At 37.3% G+C, this 23,445-nt stretch overlaps 1 protein-coding gene across 3 annotated transcripts in view; it reads right to left on the bottom strand.

Moving 5' to 3' along the window:
* The window catches only part of FSD1L (fibronectin type III and SPRY domain containing 1 like), a 40,164-nt gene continuing 16,719 nt past the window's right edge, over positions 1–23,445 (bottom strand). The window contains exons 5-14 of one of the 3 annotated variants that reach the window (XM_060762564.2): positions 22,997–23,019; positions 19,884–20,005; positions 16,624–16,833; positions 14,134–14,232; positions 11,633–11,762; positions 9,561–9,593; positions 6,956–7,056; positions 6,498–6,749; positions 5,021–5,109; positions 1–3,410 (exon numbers count right to left, since the gene is read on the bottom strand). In XM_060762564.2, the coding sequence (XP_060618547.2) occupies positions 3,288–3,410; positions 5,021–5,109; positions 6,498–6,749; positions 6,956–7,056; positions 9,561–9,593; positions 11,633–11,762; positions 14,134–14,232; positions 16,624–16,833; positions 19,884–20,005; positions 22,997–23,019 (1,182 nt within the window). In that variant the 3' untranslated portion in view covers positions 1–3,287. The remainder of the gene's footprint in view (positions 3,411–5,020; positions 5,110–6,497; positions 6,750–6,955; positions 7,057–9,560; positions 9,594–11,632; positions 11,763–14,133; positions 14,233–16,623; positions 16,834–19,883; positions 20,006–22,996; positions 23,020–23,445) is intronic. The other 2 variants (XM_060762565.2, XM_060762566.2) reach the window with 2 other exon arrangements.

Genomic DNA, 23,445 nt, shown 5'->3' with positions numbered 1-23,445 from the left:
TATCATCTTTAAAAAGTTTTATTTATTAATACAAAACGCCTGTTAAGATGTGTTTGAATTAAAGACACAGCAAATAAAAACACTCCATGGGCTCTAAGGCACCCGAATGTTACAGTGTTGCTATGGCAAAGTAGGGCTGTCATCTTAGGATACTTAACAAGAAGGAAGCACTGCATACCTGAGGTACCGTCAATATGCCATCTCCCTGTTTAGTAAGTCAGTGTGATATCAGAGCAATAAGCATTCTAGTATCAGCACCTTATGCCACCAGCAGAGTAATGATACTGAGCCATTTCTAGAAGGCACAAGCAGAAGTGTTTATCAGAAGTGAAAACTGAACAGTCCAGCTCATGGAGCAAAATCTGCCCGGGACTCAGCAGAAGGGCAGGAGGGTGAGGAAATGGTGACGTCCCCTTCAAGTCAATTAACCTTCAGAACACTTCACTTTAATGCCAGGGACAAAAATATTGTTCAAAATTGGACAACCACACACTACTACACTCCATTGAAATATGACTACACCAAAGTACTATCTTGTCAATATTTGCCAGACTGTATCTTGCCTCCAACCTGATCTACACCAAAAAAAAAAAAAGGAAATCGAGTCCTAGCAGGGAGGGCAAAGAACAGAAGAGAGTGACAGATGGTGGACTTGTTAAACCTTCAAGCTTAAAAGGAAGTCTTTAGTTACTGAATAACATTCAAACATTAAACCTTTAAATCCCCATTTGTCATAGTGTTCATGTCGCTTGGGTTTTCAAAATGTTTGAAACTCTCAGAAAGTTCACACAGCCTGAGATTTAAATTCAATTTGCCATTGTATTACCTAAGAGGAAGCCAACTTTTGTTATGTCAACATGTTATCATAGATTCGAGATTATCATTTCTAAACATTAGACATACACCTTTTGAATTTTCCCTCTGTAAATATACAAATCAAACCGTCACTTGCTACAAATACAAAAATACTTTTTTAAGTTTAACAATGGGTAACTGGACAAATTTATGTACATACAAGGAATATACCATGTCTTGTCACCTAGATCTTCTACCTGAAGAGTCAACACAATCAAATTGAATAATCGTTTTGCTCAATTGCACTAACATCAGCAAGCCTATTCCAGAATGAAAACCAACCAAGGTTGTTAGCTCACAAATGTCATAATCTAAGAAAAATGTCTAAAGTGCTTAAGGCATTTCCTCTCATCCCATTACCCTATTTCATTCAACTGATATGGGACTATCCTGTTGAGCAGCGACATAACTAAGCACCAGTATCACAAACAATTTCACAGTAATCCCCAAAAGAAAGAAAAAAACCCCTTCAGTTTTGTATCAGTTTATGCTTCCAGATGTATGTTAGGAGAATCCTAACACTAGAACTGCATGTAATATAGCTTCTAAAAATTATTTAGCATGGCTGAACTAGACATACTGGGTGGACATGCATACTTTGGAAGAACCACCATTACCTTAGTCCTGCTTTCAGGTATTTGTAGTTAGTAGGAATTTACTCCTAAATGGTGTCATTTGTATTTTGGGTATCTCACCAGGACACAAATGAACTGGATGTTAGTTTACAACACTCAAAAGAAATATCACTAACCCCTTTTGTATATTCTGTTCTGCCCAACAGTATCTGGTGTTTGATCTTGAAACCAGTTATCAAAACATCTTTATTTAGACACCATAAGTGCAAGGAATAAAAAACTTGAGGTTAAGTGCAGCAAACACAAAAAGTATCAGTATCCAAAGCACTGAGCTGTGCTGTATGGAAATTAACACTGGAATAAATAACCTGTTCCTTGATTTCTGTAATACATGATAAACAGAAAAGGACATTTAATTGATCTTTACTCTGATTTGGTGACAGGGAACTCTTTTGGAAGTGGACAAGAGAGACACTGATTAGAGAAACACAGTCAAAGAATTCTTAAGAAACACTTTACATAGTTCAGTTGAGAAAGTAAACATCCAGATTGAATGGTTGCATTGCTATGACTGTGTGTACCTACTTTTCAAAACAAAAACAAAACAAATGAACACACATCTTTTACTGTCCTTTTGTGAAGTTTCTCACAACTACCAGCAAGCCTTGGAAAAAATGAGCAGGAAACCAGGAAATGTGGGTGGGAAATTACCATGAAATCTAAGCATGCCATCTTCATTTATGTTTCAGACTTCATGCTATGAAACAAGAGTCTTCAGAACTGGAATGTATAACCTACTTTTTAAATCTAAAGGGAAAATGCTTCAAAGTCTTGAGGTGGGTCATTTAAAAGCTTTCAGGATAAACACAAAGCATTTTTCCATGTTATAGAATTAAGGTATTTGATGTATTTGGGAGTTTAACCATTACAGATTCCATCGAGCACATTTTAAAGGGCTTAAAATTAAGGTATATATGTGAAACAAGGTGTGTATTTATTACTAAATTAAAGCAGCATGAATGGATTCTGAGAACTAAGTTACTTCAAAGAGGTCTGCCCATTTAGGAAAAAAGCTAGATATCTTTTTGAAAAACATGAATGAGGCTGAATTCGACCCATGTGACATAATTCCCATCTTTACAGGTATTTGATTCAAGGAAAAACAAAAGCAAAAAGCTCCTTAAAAACTGACTTGGCATAAATATTATGCTCTTATAACAGTTAATGCAAGTGACATTTTCCATTCTACAAAATATTCTATGTAGTTATATGCCAGTTTAAACTGTTGTAGGTGGAATGGCTAAGTAGATGTTGCAAGTTTAACCGTAACAATGAAGGAGCCAATCTTAAGCTGAAGGACTCCGATCAAAATAGAAGTATTTAAGTCCTTCCTCTGGGAAAATCTTAAGATTAGCTTTATTCGGTTCTAATTGTTAAAGCATCAGTGCATGGCTCTCTAGCTCAAGTATTTTTTTCTCAAGGTTCAGGAGGGAGTGGTAGAGATTCTAGAGAGAAGTAAAGCAATGAGGGCTTTTAGACTAAGCTCATAATTGTCTTGGCTATACATCATGTTGAAATGATCAATTATAAGCATTCATAGACAAGTAGTCAATTTTAGTCTAGTGGAAGCACATAGCTACAACTTCGAATACTTTCTTCTCTTAAAAAAAAAGATTCCTATTTTCCTATCACACTGCAGATTCACAGTACATTCCTGCTAACACTTCAGTTCAGCCCCAAACGTCTTGCAGTAGTGGCACGCAGGCCTTTAAACAGCAGGAATACATGAAACCGTGGCTCACAAACTCTTCAAATACTACCTGCAAAGAAAAGCAGTAAACCCTAGTAGTGGAAACGTCACTGGGCAACATTGGTTAGGCTACTAGCAGAACCGCTTAATCCGTTTTCACTCTTCTGCAATGTTTTCACAGCAGTAGGAACCTGAAGTCCCGTTGTCAATGTAAGACCGCCACACCAAACCTTTAATTAAAAAGAAAAACAGTATGAAAGGTTTTTTCCTCATTTGTACTCTCTCATTTTTTAAAAAAATCAGTGCCCTATCCAGGCACTGATAAATGTCAGCAAAGTAAACACGCAAGAAGAGGGAATGCTAATTGTGTCCCCCTACAAAAGGAGAAGAAAATATGAGGAAGAGAGGTTCTGCCACTTATATAGGTTCTCTGCAAAATATGGCACCCTGATTTTGTACTTCTGGATCCCAGACACAGTTATTATGAAAAACTTGGCTTCTTTTAACAGGCATGTTTTAATCTAGTGTTGTAATTTTTAATGTATTGTTGAATGATGCTGGCGTTGTATGGTGCTTCTGTGAGGCTGACCTGAGTGCCCCCCCCCCCCAGGGGTGAGAAGGGTGGGGTATAAATATAGGAAATAAATAAATAAACAAACTCTGAATTGATCATAAGCTTCCCTCAGAATATGAGATAAACTAGAAATTGCACTGCTTGGGAAACCATATTTTTACCTAATACAGTCATTTTCATTTTTAAAAGGATAAAATAGTAAAGTAGTTCCCATGAACTTTAAGTTAATTTTCAGGGAGATAAGATGTTGGAGCTCACAAAAATAGAAGCAAAACAACATGGGAGACTTCCCTACATAGCACACAGTTGCTAAGCTCAGGGAGAAACAAGTAGGTTCTGTTCACAAAAGCCCTAAATCTTAACTTATGCCATATAAAGCAACTGTAGAGCAATTACACTGCCCCAAAATCTAATGGTAGAGTGGAGGCAGTGTGTACTTTTATCTCAATGCCTCATGGCATGGACATGCTTAGGAAAATTTAGCTGAAGAATTGTTTGACTCCAGACCCTTGCCTAAAATGGTCAAGGGTCTGGAGAACAAGCCCTATGGTGAGCAGCTTAAAGAGCTGGGCATGTTTAGCCTGCGGAAGTGAAGGTTGAAAGGAGATATGATGGCCATGTATAAATATGTGAGGGGAAGTCATAGGGAGAAGGCAACAGGCTTGTTTTCTGCTGCCCTGGAGACCAAGATGTGGAAGAATAGCTTCAAACTACCAGAAAGGAGACTCCACCTGAACATTAGGAAGAACTTCCTGATCCTAAGAGCTGTTCAACAGTGGAACTCTTTGCCTCAGAGTGTAGTGGAGGCTCCTTATGTGGAGGCTTTTAAACAGAGCCTGGATGGCCATTTGTCAGAGGTCCTTTGAGTGCAATTTTCCTGCTTCTTGGCAGGGTTTTTGACTGGATGGCCCACAAGGCCTCTTCCAACTCTATGAATCTACAATGTACATTCCTTTTATTTTATCCCCACAAAATTCTAAGGAATTTTTTTTAAAAAAACTGGAAAGCTAGTTCAAATTTTGATTGGATTTGCTCTTCAGCTCATTACAATGGTAATCCTGGTACACTAAACATTTGATACCAGCTTCAAGTTTTTGTGACAATAGGAGGCTTTTCCCCCAATATTATAAAAATGTTTTACTTGTGTGATAGCAGTAAGTGATATAATAAACAGTAATTTAGGCAAGAATTATGAAGAGTTAGTGAGATAATAAACAATATTTTATGCAGTAATTATAAAGAATTAATCGGTTAATAAGAACTAACCATGAAGCCTGGTAAGATGGGTTGGGTAAATTTTGTTTTGAAGGTGTATAACAACTGCTTTGAAGTTGCATTATAGAAAGAGAGCTGACCTAAGGAGAGAAAAAAGCAGATTAGCACATCAAATATATACCAGTTTATAAAATATTTAATGTATTGTCAAAGGCTTTCTTTTTAATTGCTCTACTGATTAAGTTAAACATATTTAGGAAGTATGATTCAAGCTCTGTAGGACAATATCTGACAATTGTCAGCACCCGTACTATGAGTAGCGAAATGACTGGAGCAAGCTATGAGTAATTACAACATTTCTCAGTAAAATGTACTGAAAGATAGAAGGGGAACTCTCTCACACACACATATCCATTTTCTCATTTTATTGCTTAAAATCAATTTCATTTCCAGCTTATAAAAAGATGGTTACCATCTGATATACAAGATACTCTGGTTTTATTCATTCTTCACTGTTCATGATGGAACTGCATAAGCCAATCCAATACTTAGATAAACCACAAGATCCTTACTTGTCACAAACATATTCTGTTATATTTTTCCACATTACCTATATATCTGAAATTGATACCTGCTGAAATATCCCTAGGCTAGTGTTATTAAGATATATCAACCTTTAAAAGCATTTCAAGCTGCACTTTATTCCATCCAAAGTTGGAGTTCAGCACATCCAATCACTTCTTTTGTTGTGTGACAGCATTTCTAACTCTTCCTGGCAAAGAGCCCTTTTTCAACAAATCTCACTAGAAAGACTTTTATGTCTGACTAATAGATGTGTGGAGTAAAAATGAGAAGCTTCTCAAAGAACCTACTGACTTGCAGGTTCATAAAGCTGAGTGCCTGCAATCTTAGATGACAACCAACCTGCAAATGACACTAAGGCACATATAACTGTCCCTTCCAAACTCAAAGTTTGAAAAATTCAGTGTATTTCTGTATATTGCAATCCAGGGGAGAAGGGTGGGATTAGGCTATTATAGAAGTCATCCCATAACTGTTTCAACCCTAAGGAAGTACAAGCAACTGAAGTTTTCCAGCTTTTGTGTTAAAAGACACCTGGGCCATCACCTGCAATTTTGGCACTCATAACTCTGTTTAAACCAGTTTTATAGCACTACGTGAACATGGAAAGGAACTGTATGGCCTTTCAGATGATACTGAATTGCATATTCCCAACCAACATCAACAGTTATGATGGGCACAACAATTCAACATCTGTGGGGCTGAATAACTTCACAAGAACCTCAAACCATTCTTGTGTGCAATGGCCAAGTCCAACTGTGGAAGTAAATATATATAATTTCCACTGTTTCAATATGTTACACCAGTTAGGAGTGGGAACTGAATTTAGCCAGATGTACTTCTCTCACACTGAAAAAAAAGCATCCCACAAAACAACTCAAGACATAAATTTCCAAGATTTCTTCAAAACAATTTCTTATAATGTATTTTGAAGACTTAAAATTACCTCCATCAAAGTCACAATAGACTCCTATTCTCTCAGGAACAACAACATCTAACGATTTTGCTTTATTGTTATGCTTGGCAGCAAATGTGGTCTGGAGCCAGTTATTTACATGTACACACCAACTGGTATTAGTTTTCCCCAGCTGGTCAAATTTTCCCATATTTTTATATGCCACTCCTACACTGTAGGATTTACAGTCTTTTTGGGCCTTTACTTCCCAATAATGCTGCCCATTTTCAATAGAAGTATCACCTGCAACAAAGCACAAAAAGGTCAGTGAATGCTTCCAAGTAAGTTTGAACACATAAAAATCAGGAATTGGGTTTTTCAACATTAATTATAATTTTATGCCCCAATGAAAATCCAAATTCATTCTAGTATACTCTATACAGAAGCAGCAATAAAAGCAATGTTGCAAACACCATAATAGCAACAAAGAAACATTGCAAACACCTTACCTAACACTGTGTATGATTCCCCAGTAAATCTATCTCTGCTGCCTCTTATCAAAGGTGAACGGGAGGTAACTGATGACCGCTTTGGAGATGGAGTCCCACTTCTGTAAGATGACAAGAAATGAATTGGCACCATGCTGTGATACACTAGCTATTGACACTGCAGTATGTGAGTAATGGCAACAAGGCAGCCTGGACACTTGGGGGGGGGGGGGGAAACAGAAGCGTTTGCAATCATATATGGCCCACGTGCTATTAGAGGGGTTTGTTCAGCTAGCCATGCTTCATGCAGAGCCAGGCAATAAAAAAACCATGCACAAAACATGCCAGAAAGATGGGAGGTGAAGTTATATTGTATCAACAAAAAAGCTGCTATTAAAGAAGATTAGATGGTGTATGTTAGAGGACATGAATGAATGAATGGAAGTGAGCATTCAGTGTTAATTGCGTGGATGGGGGGAAGGGGAGGGATGACTTTACAAAAGTGAACAAGACCAATCTGATTAGAAGTTTCTTGAAATCAGACAGATCTCCATCAGCAGCCCCCCCTGAAACACGGGCATGATCTCACCACCCTCTTTGGAATTACACTGACCACTGTCAGTTCATTACATCTTAAAAGGAGTTTCTGGAGACTAGTCTGAGTCTTTGGGGGGATTTTATAATGGATTAGTTCAGCCTGTAAAGCAGAATGTCTATGGCAGAAAAGTGGCGTCAACGTAACTGCATGATTATTTTCAGAATGAGGTCCTAACGTGGACGCTAATGACAATGAATACAACACACAAAAGGTGCTTCGGAAACAACACATACTAAAGAAAAATTACTTACCAAAAGAAAAAAGAGAAATAAGTGAAGCATGAAAAGATAGCAAAGCCAAGAAATTAAAGCATTTATTCAGGGGGGAAAGAGGACACATCACAGCACTAGGTCCTACTCTAAATATACCTTTAACTATGAAGCTGTTCTGCTTTCTACCATAAAGGCAACCTTAGTTTTGCTGCCAGATTAGGAAGAAAAATAGCATGCTCGTTACAAAAAAAAGAGTTTGTTACAAGGCAGGCCAAACTGCAATTAATCCCCGTCTTGCATCCAGCAAATCTGACCCAAATGCTGTCATGCTATTTTTCAGGTAAATGGTCACAGATCCCTTCACCAAGAAGACAGTTATACTAACAGCCTTTACTAGCATACACAATAACATGTGCAATCTTTTAGGATATTTGGTGTATTTAGTGCATTTGATAACTTATATAGAAATAAAAGCCAAATTATCTATAACTATACTTTCCAAAGACACTAGTGCTTTTAAAAGCTATCTGTTGCAGGGGACTAGCACCCCCCCCCCCCCCCGCCCCCCCCCCCCCGCCCCCGCTCCCAATGTGCCAAAGACTAGCACCATATTTGTGCCAACTGACTACAGCTATTTCTTGCTGACTTGGAAACTCACCAGGGACTGGTGGATCACACTGATCCAAGGACCCCCACTTTGAGTGGCATTGATATACCCCATTCAATTTCTTAAGGAATAGTAACTGTACCATTGTCATTTCTATGGTATTTGATTTGTTCAACTAAGAGTATAAGAGTTTAAGTTGCAGGCATTCTCTATGAGAGAAGACACAAATCAGCTAAGGCAACGTATTTAACTATTTGGTTCTATAGAACTAAATCAAGTTGATTTACTTCAGTCAAATTGACAGAAGACGAAAAGTAGGTATCCATACCGCAACAGACACTTGCTAGTACATTTAGCAATTGTGCCCTTCCCTAATATTTAGTGACACAAAATTAGAACACTACATTTCAAATTTCTTTCTTACTTCGCCAATTGCTCCTAGAAAGTCACTGGAAATTAATGGTGCATTTGGTTTCAAAACTAAATCTGTTTTAACAGCTACCTAGAAACTGAAATTTCAGGAAAGTGCTTTATAAATCCAGAAAGTATCAGGTAAGGAGGAAGGGTGAGGAAGAACAAAATCTGCTGTAGCAAATTGTCTCTTCCATATGATTTTAAGGTGCAGCTATGATGTTTGTTTTGTAAGTAGAAGACTCAGTAACAAGAGCACTTCATCCTGTCACTGTGGTGTGACTTTTCACCCACCCCTCAAGCCACTGCTAAGATCCCTCCATTTATTTCAAATTAGAAAGTGATGGATTGGGATTATGGAGGACATTATGGAGGACATATCAAATCACATTAATTTTTTTACAGACACCAACATTATATTGTTGACACCTGAAGACTTCATATTTCTATTTTTGGTAGCGATTTTCAAGTTGTTAATGGTGAAAATTCAATAGTATCTTATATACTTTTCAGAAAGGCAGTTTACAAATTAATACAAAAGATGTCCATCTGTCAGGGGTGCTTTAATTGTGCTTTTCCTGAATGTCAGAGGATGGGCTGGATGCCCATCTGGTCTCTTCCAACTCTATGATTCTATGTCAGAAATAACTGTAGGATCCACAATAGAACATAATGGTTTGTCTACTGGTAAAGGCTGTTGGATTGGTTCATGCTAAGTCTAGAGAGCAAGAACTGAAAGGAGAGCACTGAAGAGTAGAGCTGGAGTCTAAATCCTATGGCTGGAAGGCACATTATCACCTTGCATTGTTCTTCAGAAGGGTGATCTGGCCACTGTTAGACAAAAATAGGTAGTTAAAAGCTACTCCATGGCTATATACAGCCTCATTTTTTTAAAAGCAGGAATATCTTCTATTTAGAATTAACATTATTTGCTTATTTGCAATCATGGTCACTGAATGTACTCATTTACAAAGAAAACATTCCAATTTCTTACAAATGAAAATATGACAACTCTTTTAAGCTATATATCTCATAACAGATTTAAACGTTAAGCCTTACTGGAATTTTACAGGAGCTTCAAGTCACCTGTCAACTTACTTGTCGACTTATGGCAAACCCACGAATTTTAGAGGGTTTTTATAGGATGGAAATACTCAGAGGTGGTTTTGCCAGTTCCTTCCTCTGAAATATAGCCTACAGCATCCGGTATTCATTGGCAGTCCACCATCTAAGTGCTAACCAGGGCTGACTCTCTTAGTTTCCAAGACCAGGAGTAATCTGATAATTTTAGGGCATTTAGGCTTTCCAAAGTTTCATCTACTGCACTCAATTTGTTACCATCTCCTTTCATACATGGTGGAATGAAGGCTCTATCTACTACTACTACTACTACTACTACTACTACTACTATTAAGATCAGGACTCTATGGGACTGATCAGACTTGTACAAGAGATACTTTAAAAAACTGACATATATCAAGACACTTTATTATTTCCATTAATCATGGAAAGTTTAACACACTTAATGCCAGAAATACAAAACTACAGAAAAGTATGAACACATACCCCACACTTGTAGTGCTCTGTTGACAGAAGTACTCAATGTGAATTTCCCAGTGTTAGGACAGCTGAGAAATATTTTTTATACAATCCTCATAAACCCACTTTAAGATTAAGGAGGTTGCCAGCATATGAACTTTCAAATCTACAAATCCATACCTAATGCAGACATACTGACTGTGGCAGTGATTATTCAAACTGTTCTCATCTTGTTGTTGTGCCAGAAGTTTCACAACACCTACCCGTAGTGCTGTGTGTGCTCTCCCCTACTCACAATTGTCATTTCCCTGACTGCTTTATACTTCTCCTATGGACTACTAATTTGCTCCACTAACTTGAATGAAAGGGTAGCTTTTGCTTACATATCTGACCACATCCTGGACCATGCTGTTCTTTGGATAGAAAGATACCACGTGCCAAACATTCTGTAAGTGAATCTCCTGCTTTTTCTCAGCCCAATTTTGCAATCTGGTAATTGTGAATGCTTACTGCTTGCCAATAGATTGTAACTTCAGTACCTTAAGCCATTTTTAAATCATTCAGAAGGATGCTGGTTACAAAGACTATTTCAAGGGACAGCTTTTTTCCTAACACATCTATACTTGGAAAAAAACCCAAAGTTTCAAATTTGACATTCATGTGATAGCAGAATAGCAAGCACCCATAGAAAAGTTTGTCTTTATGTCTAAAACTTTATATTTTCGTAGAAACATCAGATCAATGTTTAAAAATAATGGTTTTCATTATTTTAATTTATCTTACCGTCATCTTTAAATACATTTATACCACACAAAAAGCTGCATCCAAGGAATGCAGTTCTCATGCATGAACAGTTTCAGAAAAGGGACAATTTCTTAACCTCAAGTTCATACTTTTCTTTTAATGAGATAAGATCCACTTCAGTTGTGTATCCATCTAGAACTCTTTGTAATGATACATTCTTTATATGTTATGTCATTTTAACTCCTCATATAATGCAATTTTATTTCCTTTCAAAGCTTCTTAAACTAGTGGTACAAATTTTAGAATCAATAACCATTGTGTTCATGAAGTTTAAGGATATAGTTGTGTTTTGAATATCTTCCACCCATATAAACTTTCTACCTAATAGACCAAAAATACATGCCCATCATTTAGGATTCATAAAAGAATTGAACCCTCCATAGTTACAACAGGCCCCTTGAAATTTCACAATATCCATATTACTTAGGAGCTGTTGTGACACTACAATGTACAAGTGTCTATCACCATGCCTCCAATGCAGAATGGGCACAGATATTACTTCTACGAAAGAATTCAGTTTTCCTTACCTGCCTTTGTTCTCTTTTCCCTTTATTTTGTTTTCTTGGCTCTTGCCTCCAGTGGAGTCCCACTCAACATAGGAGTCTTCAACTTTCAAATTAATATGAGATGACGAACCATCCAGATTGAATACAAGAGCTGACCAAAGACAAGATATAGATCATTTTACTCATATCTTTTTCTTGAATGTAATGCAAACTACTGTCTCTAAATAGATTAGGTGGACCAGATCTCAATTATGACGAAACACACAATGTTATTCTTTTTTTTCTAAAGCTTGATCACTCTGCTTTTTCTAAAGGCAAATGGTTTTATTTGTTTTTAAAGGTTTTATTGAGTGTATTTTAATTCTGTTTAAATGTTGTTTTGATTGTATATTATTAGGCATTGAATTGCTGCCTGGTTGTAAGCCGCCTTGAGTCACCTTTGGGTTCGAGAAAGGCAGGATAGAAATATCATAAATAAATAAATAAAGCTTGACCATTGCATTTTAGTGGCTCTAGTAGTCTGATCTGAATAGCCGCAGTCAGAGTCTTGCACCATTTCTCTGTTAGCTTCCTCCAAATCTTCTGCTTACTACAAACAATATCAGAAAAGAGGGATTTTTCAGCAAAAGACAGGTGCCGAAGAAAATTCCACTTTTTCTCCAAGGTCACAGCAGCATACTTGTAAGAGAGGGAGCTCTGGTTCAGGTGTCATTTGTCCTAGTTTACAATGCAAAATGAGACAAAGGAGGGCTTCAATATCCCTGGTTAAATCTTTAAAACAGTTCCTTTTTTGTGCTAAAAGCCAATTTGTCATTAGAGCTCTAGAGTAACCTGCCTACTTACAATAGGCATTTAAGAGCTGCGACTGAAATAACTAGCAAAAATGTTATTTGTTTCCAAAGCTAACTAAATACGTATTGCCATAAGGCAAAATGAGCACGGTTGTTTCTCTGGCAGAGCATTCAAAGACAAACATTAGAGAAAATCTACCATCTCCACATCTTCTACTGGTAACAGCAAATTCATCAAGTGGGAAGAGAATAGTCTTTTCTGTAATTTCCTCCAATATCAAGTTTACAACTCAGTCAAGAGGTCTTCTAATTTTTACTGCCATACAGTCAGTGTCAGTAAAATAAACAGTATCCTGGCCTCTAGGAATGTTACAATACAATCCTGCATTAAGAACTGAGTCACTGTTCTTCATTGGAATTTGTTTTTATGCACATTTGATCTTTGTTACTGCCAGCTAAGCGGAATAATTGAGCCTATGTTTCTGTGCCTGCCTTCACTTTTGGAAGCTAAACAATAGCTGTCATACTAAATAGAACCTATTCAATTAGACTGCATTAAAAGCAGCTCTTTGCTATTTCAACATACAAGCTTTGAAATTCCTCTAGGAAAGGTCAACAAGGCAATGTGAAGACCGTATCAAGAAAATATCAAACTTGTGTAAATAGACTCCAAGATAAATTTGAAAACAAAGTAGTATTAAAATTGCAAAAAGGTAGCTGTTGGGGCTGGCCTAGGCTCCGAAGTTACGGGTGACACTGAAGGTTATACAGCAGCTAAGGATACTCTGCTACCAACATACTAATGCATTTCTCATGGCAAGCCGAAGCATAGTGTATGCAAAGCTGTGCAACACAGCTCCCTAAAAATGCTTTGCAGTAGTTCCAATCTTAGAACAGAAGCATGCAGTGATACAACCAACTGCGAAAACCCATATGGGAATATGAAAGAACAACTGTCAGGGAGCCAGGTTCTTTTTAAATCTGAAAGAAATATTTCTTCTAAGGACTTAGAGCTTTAAATATGCCTTGAAATTGCTGAACCTTCTGCAGCAGCTTTCTAGGCATTTCCTTTCACCTGAATTTATGTACCTAGACAACTGGTAATTTCATATGCTACAGTAAACTGATCTCTCTGCGTAGGCCCCTTGAATGATATCTTCAGTATGTGCTCACATTCAATCTAGGCTGCCAGGAGACATCACAAACTGAAATAACCTCCAAAGCTGGCTGAGATAATTGACACTTATTTTAGGTTTTCTATTTTCATTTGAGTAATGTCCTTTGGAAGCCATTCAGTGTCGTAAAGCACGCTCTTCAGCTACATAACTAAATTACTACCACAACTGTAATTAAAAGACGCCTACTGTCCAAATGCACCTCTGTGTATTTTCTAGCCAGGGTAAGACCTATTCCTCATATTCATGGCATTATACCAAAGATAGGAAAAGGGTGACCTGTGAACTGCATACACCAATCCATTCAGATCTTTTTTGCTTTTTTTAGGACCTTGGCAGACCCCTCTACCCCCTGCCTTAAACCCCTCCTCAAATCCACAGAAGTGAAAATAACCGACAAATCCACACTCCAGAGTGATGGATTTTGAAAAAAAAAAAAAAACCCTTCCGGCCGCCACCTCTGACTGAAAATGCTTGCAAGTGAAAACTGGAAGACCCTACCATAGTTGCCCACCACGGCATTATATCCAGTTAGTGCAGGACAACATGGTTTTACCTTTTGTCTCTAATGTCACAGGATCAGAATACTCTCCAGCAACAGCTTTGTTACAAGCTCGGATACGGAAGTTCATATATTTTGCATCAAACCTCAGACCTGAAAATGAGAAAAGGATCTTTACACACTACTATTATGTTGAACAAGAAGGAACATGCATCACAAGAAAGTTGTTAAGGTTCTTCCTGTTACATATTCACATGTCGATTAAGGTATTGATGACATTTGAGGGATGAAAAATTTCCTGAGAAATCAGAATGGTGGGATAGTTTGCAAGATACCATGCTAATGGGAAAATTGCACAATTTAAAATCAAGGAAAAATACCTATCTTTCTTATCATACTTTGTTACTGTTTTTTTTTTGTCAACATATCAATGTGATATTATGGTTTTTACTAATATTATTTCCAAAAACACTTTATGACAGGGGTCCTCAAACTATGGCCCGCGGGCCACTTCCGGCCCGCCAAGGGCACTTATCCGGCCCGCAGAGGAGGAGCGCCCGCCCCACACACAGTGCCCCTCCCTTGGCTGCCTCATGCTATCCGTCAGGGCCAATGGGCAGCGTGAGTCAGCCAAGGGCAGCTGCTCCGTGTGGCCTACTCTCGTGTAAAGCACCTCGCGAGGTGTTTTATGCGAGAGTAGGCCGCGCGGTACTGCTCCTCCCTTGGCAGGCTCACACTGCCCATTGGGCCCGATGGGCAGCGTGAGCCAGCCAAGAGAGGCTGCCCCGGCGCTCCATGCAGTCATGCTGGCCACATGACCTTGGAGGTGTCTACGGACAACGCCAGCTCTTCGACTTAGAAATGCAGATGAGCACCACACCCCAGAGTCAGACATGACTGGACTTCATGTCAGAGGAAAACCTTTAACTAGGAAAATTGTGGAAGATCCAGGGTGGGAGAAAGAACTCTTGTCTGTTGGTGGTAGGTATGAATGTTTCAATTGGCCACCTTGATTACCATTTCATAGCCTGACAGTTTTTAGGGAGAATCCTTTGTTGAGAGGTGATTAGCTGGCCCTGATTGTTTCTTGTCTGGAGTTCCCCTGTGTTTGAGTGTTGTTCTTTATTTACAGTTATAATTTTAGAGTTTTTTTTTTAAAATACTGGTAGCCAGATTTTGTTCAGACTAGAAATAGGAAGATTTCCCATTCTCTGCTCCTGGAATTACTGCCTAAAGAGGGCTAGAAAGAACCCCCTCTAAGGGCCCTTCCACACAACAAAATAAGATATGTGCAATGTGCATAGGAATTTTTTATTGATTTTTTTTTTTTAGAAAACTATAGTCCGACCCTCCAAAGGTCTGAGGGACAGTGAACTGGCCCCCGGTTTAAAAAGTTTGAGGACCCCTGCTTTATGACATGAAGATTACAGGGGGCACATTGGAAAATGAAGATAAACATGACTTGGGGTTATCATTTATCCTCCTCTTCCTGGGCATGGCCTCTTTGAGAGCTAAAATTTCTGTTTGGGCAGATTTTTAAATATCTGCTGCTCCTTTATTCCCTGCTTGTCAATGCAACCTTCTCATAGCCATCTCATTAGCTCCATTAAGAGCTTCACTGGGACAAGGGATGGAGGTTGGTCTGGCAAAGGATGCAGACAGACAGATTTGGGAGTCAGGGAGAAGCGAGACAGACCTAGAGGGAGAAGTGAGTTAACTGAGGGAGCCTCTCGCTCCATGGGCACCAATGGTGGAGAAGGCAATGTGGTATGGCAACGTGGTATCAAAAGTAAGAATCACCACAGCAACTGGTGTATGAAATAAATCTGTAAACATGTCAATTTTTGCTTTTCAAGTGGTGGTGAAGGAGGAAGACAAAACTGTTGTTATTTAATTACAACAAAGGTCAGGAATATTTCTTGCAACAATTATCTCAGCTTCTACACTAGGGATATTAAAACTGAGTCACGGCAACTAGCAACAGGAAATATATTTTTTACTTTTCAAAATATAATATTCCAACATAGCTGAAATAATGTGCTTACTACAGAATAAACATATAAGAAAACCAAATATGTTTAGATGAAACAGGAAATAGTGGAAAAAATGGGAATGCTACTCAGGAGCTCATTTTTTAAAAAACACTTCAGAGAATGTAACAAGAAAGCAACAGGACTGCTAAATTGCATTGTGAACCTTTAACCCTGTGCCAAAATAAAGTCAATATGAAGCACAAGCAAATTTTCTTCTGAGGTACAATGACATCCTGACAGCCCGCACCACTTTTTTTCCTTTTTCTTACATAAAAAAGATTAACCAATAATGCAACAACACATATTTTGTAATGCTAGTTACTCGATTTCAGCTTTTCCTTGATCAGAGAACCAGTCTATTAGAATATTGTATGAATAACCAGAAAAATCAACAACATTTAATTAGAGTATAATTAGATTATACTAAAACTAGTTCTGAAGGCAATTTCTTGCCATAAGATGTGCTACTGGAATTCCAGCCAACTGAAAGAGAAAACAAAAATGAAATTACCTGATAGCGTATATTCTGTGCCCTTAACATAGTCTATAGTTTCCCAGCACCTCTCATCTTTTATTCGAGGAAGTCCATCGAAGTTGGTTTTTCTGTATTCTAGGATATAGTGATCAATTTTATTGTCTTCCTCTGTCATTTGCCAGGATATCGTTACAGAGTTGTCAGCTACGAGGCAATCTGATAGAACTATTTCTGGAGCTCTGGGAACTGTTAAAGAAGACAAACAAATGAGACAATTGAACAGCTTGGGTGCTTACTCATACTGAATTCTTTGAGAAGGTCAAAAGGTTGTGTACACACTTGAGAGAGCCAAGTGTTGGAGTAGGACTCTAGGAGACCAGAGTTCAAATCCCCACTCAGCCATGGAAATCCCTGGGAGGCTGACTTTCAGCATGCGATATACTCTCAGCTATCAGGGGAAAGCAATGGCAAACCTCTTCTGAAGAAATATTGCCAAGAAACCTTCTGGACAAGGTCAAAATAATTGAAGGCAAACCACAAGCAGGATTTTAGAAATAGGTTTAATCAGTCATTTGGTTTGATATTCACCTATCTGCACAGAGAAACGATCTCAAACATATCTGAAACTGGGCTAATAAGCTATGTACCTGTGTATGCTGGACACATAAAATTGTGAGTAAACCAAATATGTTATTTTACCAAAGCCAATTTCATTTTTGTCTCTTGAGTTCAGGATATAAAACTAGTTGTTTTATAGGACAGTAGATCTGAAACTTTGTTGTTTTTATGCACTGGCATATTCTCTGTTTTCCTAACAGATCAAATATAATAGGTTCAGTCTAACAACTTGCATATTACATTTGGTTATATACCATAAGAGAATATTCTATTCAGATGAGTTTTTTGGCTCTTCTCTGAAAGATCAAACTTTTCCAAAAGATTGAGATCTCCAAATGGTTATGAATGCCATTTTCCAAATTTATAATCACAGGATAGGCTTTTAAAAAAAATGGAAGTGAACAAAAGTCACTTCATGTTCACTTCATTTTAAACAAAAAGCTTCTCCTGGACCTACAACGACCCCCAAAGTGAAAATCATAGTGAAAGTGCATCCATCTGCTCTTCACCCCCAAAGCATTTGAGGGCATTTCAGACAAACAAAATAAGCTCAGGAGACCTCACTTTGCCCAAACCCATACTAATGGAAAAATATGCTTTGCCAGTAAGCATGTTCAAGAATTTAAGATTCCCTAAAGGTTTGGAGAGAAAAATCACAAATGACTAACTAAAAATCTAATTCAATAATGCATTATACTCCAGTATTAGTGAATCTCCAATATGTGCATTATACATTTCATTGATTTTGACCCATCACTAACACTTCCAGCTCTAAATCCTCTGTAAACTTAAAGCGAGTGTAGGGACAATAGGCATTTCAGTGTGCTCTGGATTTTAAGTAGGCAGACAAACTAACTCCCTCAAACTTCTGATATAAAATCACAAAATAAGAATTGCCTCAATCTGTTATACACCTCTGCTTTGTCATGGGCCATGTACATTTTTTAGCAATGAAAGAGAAATGTTTATTGAAAAGAGTAAAAAAAATTCCAACATGTAGACAGAAGGACTTTATGAACATTATATATTTTGTCTCTTATAAAGCACAGTTCCAATCAATTGTATATATTTTGAAAGCTGTTCACTGCCATGTTCAGGCAAGCCAAGAAAGTTTTTTTCCCATTTTACCCTTGCAACAACTCTCTCCAGATTCTCATTTGGCTATGTTAATTTTTAAAAAATGACATGGCCAAATGAGAATCTGGGGAGAGATACCTTAGCTCAATTCCCTTCAACATGTTAACTATCCAAATGTCCAGCACTACCCACAGCCTCATTCAAGACTGCATTATACATTTCACCATTAATATAACTAAGCCTACCTGTATTAAATGGGATTAAAGACTATCAAATTTATACTGTACAAAGTATTGGTTCTTTCTACTACTACTCTGGACACCAAACAACCCAATTGTTGCCATCCAAGCTTAATGCATTTCTATTTTAAAGGTAATCAAATTTTTACTAGCATTCCAAAACTGTATAAGGCAGCTAATATTTTTATAGTAAAATAGAAAGAATGAGTCTGTGTCATGTACAATTACTGTTTTATAATTGGAGTTCAACTATAAACTTGTTAGAAAGCCATGTTAAGTCTATTACAAGATAATAAAAAAAACTTCACTATAAAAAAACAACATAAGAAAGCAGGTATTGCTACACCCAGAAAACAGAAAAACAACTATAGCGCAAAATTAATATAACTATCCAATTTTTCAGATGTAACGCTGATATGACTCAGCCAGAGAACCAATGCTATTTTTGAGTCAGGAAGGCTGAAAGAAAGTTTTTTCAATCAAATCTGCACATAATTTTTAAGTGTAAAGCAGAACACAACTTCTATCATTTTTCAGGCCAGTGAATACAAACAGAAGAGAAGAAGCAACAAAAAAGTTGACAAGGACTTAAACCCAACCTGTCAACCGAATATTCAAGAGTGGGGTATTCAGCTATAAGTGCCAAATTTGGATATGTCAGAGAGGAGAATCACTTGCATGTCACAGGTGTCATTTAAAGCTCAACTATTTGTAGCAATCTGTCAGAGTTAATGCCCAAAGTGAACACTCAAAACTGCCCAAACAAAGCCTTTCTGAACTTCCTATCAACAGATTTCAAACAATTCATCATTCACAAGATGAAATCAGGTTTGATATCCTGACAGTTTGAATTTGACATTTCAGTACAAAATGTTAAGATTATTCTTGCATGAGCAAAAATAGGCCCTCAAAACTGGCTACGCAGAAACTGGCTTTGCGGAAACAAATATTTTTTTCAAGGCAGAACTCACTGACTAGCAATTATATATGAACCATCCTAACTTAGCAGGAAAATTGCTTCAGTAGATTAATATTTTACTGTACTTCAGGTCTCTCAGATAAGATCAGATAATTTAGCTATCACTTTTCCTTACTCATTATTTGATCAGCAGCTTTAGCTAACCTCCAGGATTATATTTGTGAACACACCCAGTAGGTCAACAGACATTTTAAAAAATAAAATGCAATCTATGTTATGATGTATATAATCATAATCATGAATGTAGGGGAAAGGATCCATTATAAACTACATACTGACATAAGACTGAAAGAGGGAAACGTCCTGCATCCATTCATCTATACCACTTTTGGCTGGAGGAAACGTTACCCTAACCTGCTCTCTGCTGCATAGATGACAGTTACCTGGTAAAAACTTTAGAGCCTGGAGCATTTGTCTTTCCTGAGAGAAATCCACCATCAAATGTGTCATGTTGTCGCTCACTTTGGGTTTCAAAGATAGGCGGAAAGCTGGAGCCATTGTGACTCTAAAGAACAAAAATTTTAAAGGGTATGGTATGAAGGACATAATACTCATTCTTACTATGGAACTTAATATGCTAATGGAATATAATAATTTTTAGAGTATATTTCAGCTAAAATGTTGCAGTTTGATAGGAATATACGCCTTGGTAGTCACTTTTGTAGGAAAATGCAAAAGGCATTCAAGTGATTATAGGCACTTTTTTCTTGCTGTTGGAAAATAATGAAATGTCCAGTGGTTACTCCTTATTGTATGAAAAAAAACATGATAGAATTGGGGTTAATTCTATTTGCTCTAACTAATCAACATAGTGAGCATAATAAGAACATTTTAATAAAAAAAAGTCTGAGATATGCATCCTTCTAAAATCAATTTTACAACTCTCACTAACAAGGTAGTTGAAGTTTATATTACCTATTTTGATATCACAACTTTGTTTTTCCAACTAGGTGTAACTTTTCTAAATATCTATGATCAAGTGTCTAGGTTCTTTAACCTCAGCATTCAAACTATGTATTGTGCAACCCAAAATCCAAAGCTTTACTTGTCTCACTGTTTGGCTAGTAAAATAATAAAGATAACCAGCAACTTGGCTCATAGAAATGCTATTGTGACATATGACTTTTAAAATCAAGTGAGACAAGGAGAACTGAACCCTAAAATCTTGTGAGTAAGCTCTACTCAAAGGAAGTGCGAACAGTGCTCTCTAATAAAAGAAAATCAAGCAACCATCTCCCTAAAGCAGATGAACAAAATGCAGCTCACAAGATGCTGTTGAACTGTAACTTCTTGCTTTCTTTATTATTGGTTATGCTGCCAAACAGAGTCACAATCCAACAACATTTGGAAAGTCTGTTTAGAAAGATCTGCCCCTGCCCTACCCTCTTTGGAGCAGTGCAGTAGAACATGTAGAGGAAAATATCAGATTCTTCATTAGTAAAAAATATTTCCCCCTTATAAGCAGAGACCTTTGTATAGGTAATTCACATAGGAATCATAGGAATCAAATCTTAACCTTTTAATACTGGAGTGAATAAACTCTAGAAAATGTGCTATTAGAAAACAACCATGTGGCATCAAGAGCTCTATTCTCAGAGTATGATCTACTTCACACGTATTATATGCTTTGGGAAATGTGTGACATGACACTTCTCTTCAGCTATACCAATGTTCTCAACAAACTAAATCTACCATACTTTAAATCTTACAAAAAACAGTCTTAAACGGCTAAAAGAAAAGGTTAAGGTATATACTGAATCAGATATCCTCAAAGAAGCATCTGGCAAATGAAGGAGACTGAAAACAAGAAAGAGCAGATTGCTAAGCCTTTCTTTAAATTAAGCTGTTGTTAATAAATTTTTGAAAAAGGGTTTCACTTTTCAAGGTTCACACTGGAGTTTCTCCTCTTCACACCTCTCAGCCAGCAAAACACAGTGCTGAGCAGTCTCTATTCTTTTATCCAAACTGTTATGCTTATGTATTGTTGAAGGCTTTCATGGCCGGAATCACTGAGTTGTTGTAGGTTTTTTCGGGCTATATGCTTATTCCACTTCGGGGGGGGGGGGCATACTACAAAACCACACTTCAGAAACTGAACAAACTCTTCCTGTCCTTTTCTTCTGAAGAATACTTAGTGTCTCACATTGCAGGTTTCATGATGCTAATCTAATTTAGCTAAGGCATTATAAAGGATCATAATACTATTGTAAAATGTAAGATGGCTCTCACAGAGCACTGGGAGACTGCTCACATATGGGCAAAGCTCAGACGCATAAAATGAATGCATGAAATATTTTGAGCCACGGCAGAATACTAAGTGAGACTTTTATTATGTAAAAGGGTGTGTGTTAGTCAAAGTCCACAACCTTTGGCCAATTTAAATATGGAACAGGTGAGTGAAAGAGAAACATGAAATAAGACGCTAGTCTGAGAATGTGCTTTAGGGCTTGATCTATGCTTACCTATACTTTCAGGAAACCCTAGGTCAGGGTGAATGCTATATGTGAAAACTGGACATTTTTATACTTAAGAGTGCCTATGTGCCACATACCACATGAGAACTGTGGGGAAAACTGCATCTCTGTATACAAATCGACTTGAGGACTGCAGTCTGCGTAGGAGGCCCTGCTCTTGGTCCCATCCCCTTCTCAAGCATGGCTGGTGGGAATGAGAGAGGGGACCTTCTCAGTCTTTTGGGAACTCCTTCCCAAAAGACTGAAAAACTGCCCCCTCACTCAAACACACTTATGCACTTTGGCGTACGGAGAGGAGGAAGACTAATATGTCTCAATATTTATCATCACCTAGATATGTTAAATCCTTTCCAAATACTGGAATTGATTTCAGCCTGTTAGAATGATCCCACCTCTTAACAAGGTCTTTTAAATGTTTTATCCTGTTAATTTATATTATATGATTATGTCAATTATGAGTTATTTAAGTTGAATTTTGGTTACTTTTTATTTGGTATTAGGTTTATAGTTAATTTGCTTGTATAATGGTGGATGTATTTTGTTTTGATGTAATTTGTTTTGTATATTCTTTGTAAACATTGAATGTTTGCCATATGTGTTGGAAACCAACCTGAGTCCCTTTGGGGAGACAGGGTGGTCTACAAATAAAATTTTATTATTATATTATTATTAAGAGATGTTGGCAAACCTAAGTAACAGCCAGGTATAAAAGATTTCTGTTTTTGGATTTTCTCAATAATCAGGTTGTATTTGATAGATTATGTAATACATTTTAGTTTCACTGGATTATAGGGAAGTGCCCTAAAAAGGACTGAACATCCCCACCGCACCCCAATATTACTGAAGCCTAGCATCCAAAGGTTTCTAGTCAACCCTCAAACTATACCAAATCTAGATTAGAAACAAACATACAACAGTGCTAATTATATTTGTATTTGAAGTCAGACAAATGACTTGAAATGTGAATTCTCCACTCCAGTAAAGAATACATAGGAACAGAATCAAAGAAGTTTGTACCGTACCTATCCTTGATCTGTCTGGCAGCCTTGAGGTGCATCAGGAAGAAGAGAGAGAAGGTAGTTAATGGTTTCATGCAAGTTTCATCTGCAGTGACATGCAAGAAAGGGTTAACGTATGAATCTCAGGAATTGACCAGAATTGTATCAAATATTTGCCTCACAAGCCATTGTTAATTCACTGTTGTTAGAAATCCAGCAACAAGCAAATAAAGCCATTTCAAAAAATCATAAACCAGGGTTTAGTTAGGTGCCCTCAGAACTCAATATTGAATAGTAATATTAAAATCAGCTAATAAATTCAGGAATAGCAGTGAAATTTGACATTCTGTTAGGCATGCATCAGTTATCCTCCCACTTCCAGCAACCATGTGAGATCTTCATTTTTTGGATACTTCAAACTTTTTAAATTCAAAAATACAGTTTGTTGGCAAAGTAAATTTCACCTTCTGATG

Source organism: Anolis sagrei, chromosome 2 (genome assembly GCF_037176765.1).
Source record: "Anolis sagrei isolate rAnoSag1 chromosome 2, rAnoSag1.mat, whole genome shotgun sequence".
NCBI classification, from domain to species: domain Eukaryota; kingdom Metazoa; phylum Chordata; class Lepidosauria; order Squamata; family Dactyloidae; genus Anolis; species Anolis sagrei.
The sequence above is the reverse complement of the archived record's forward strand: the minus strand, read 5'-3'. Positions and strand labels throughout refer to the sequence as shown.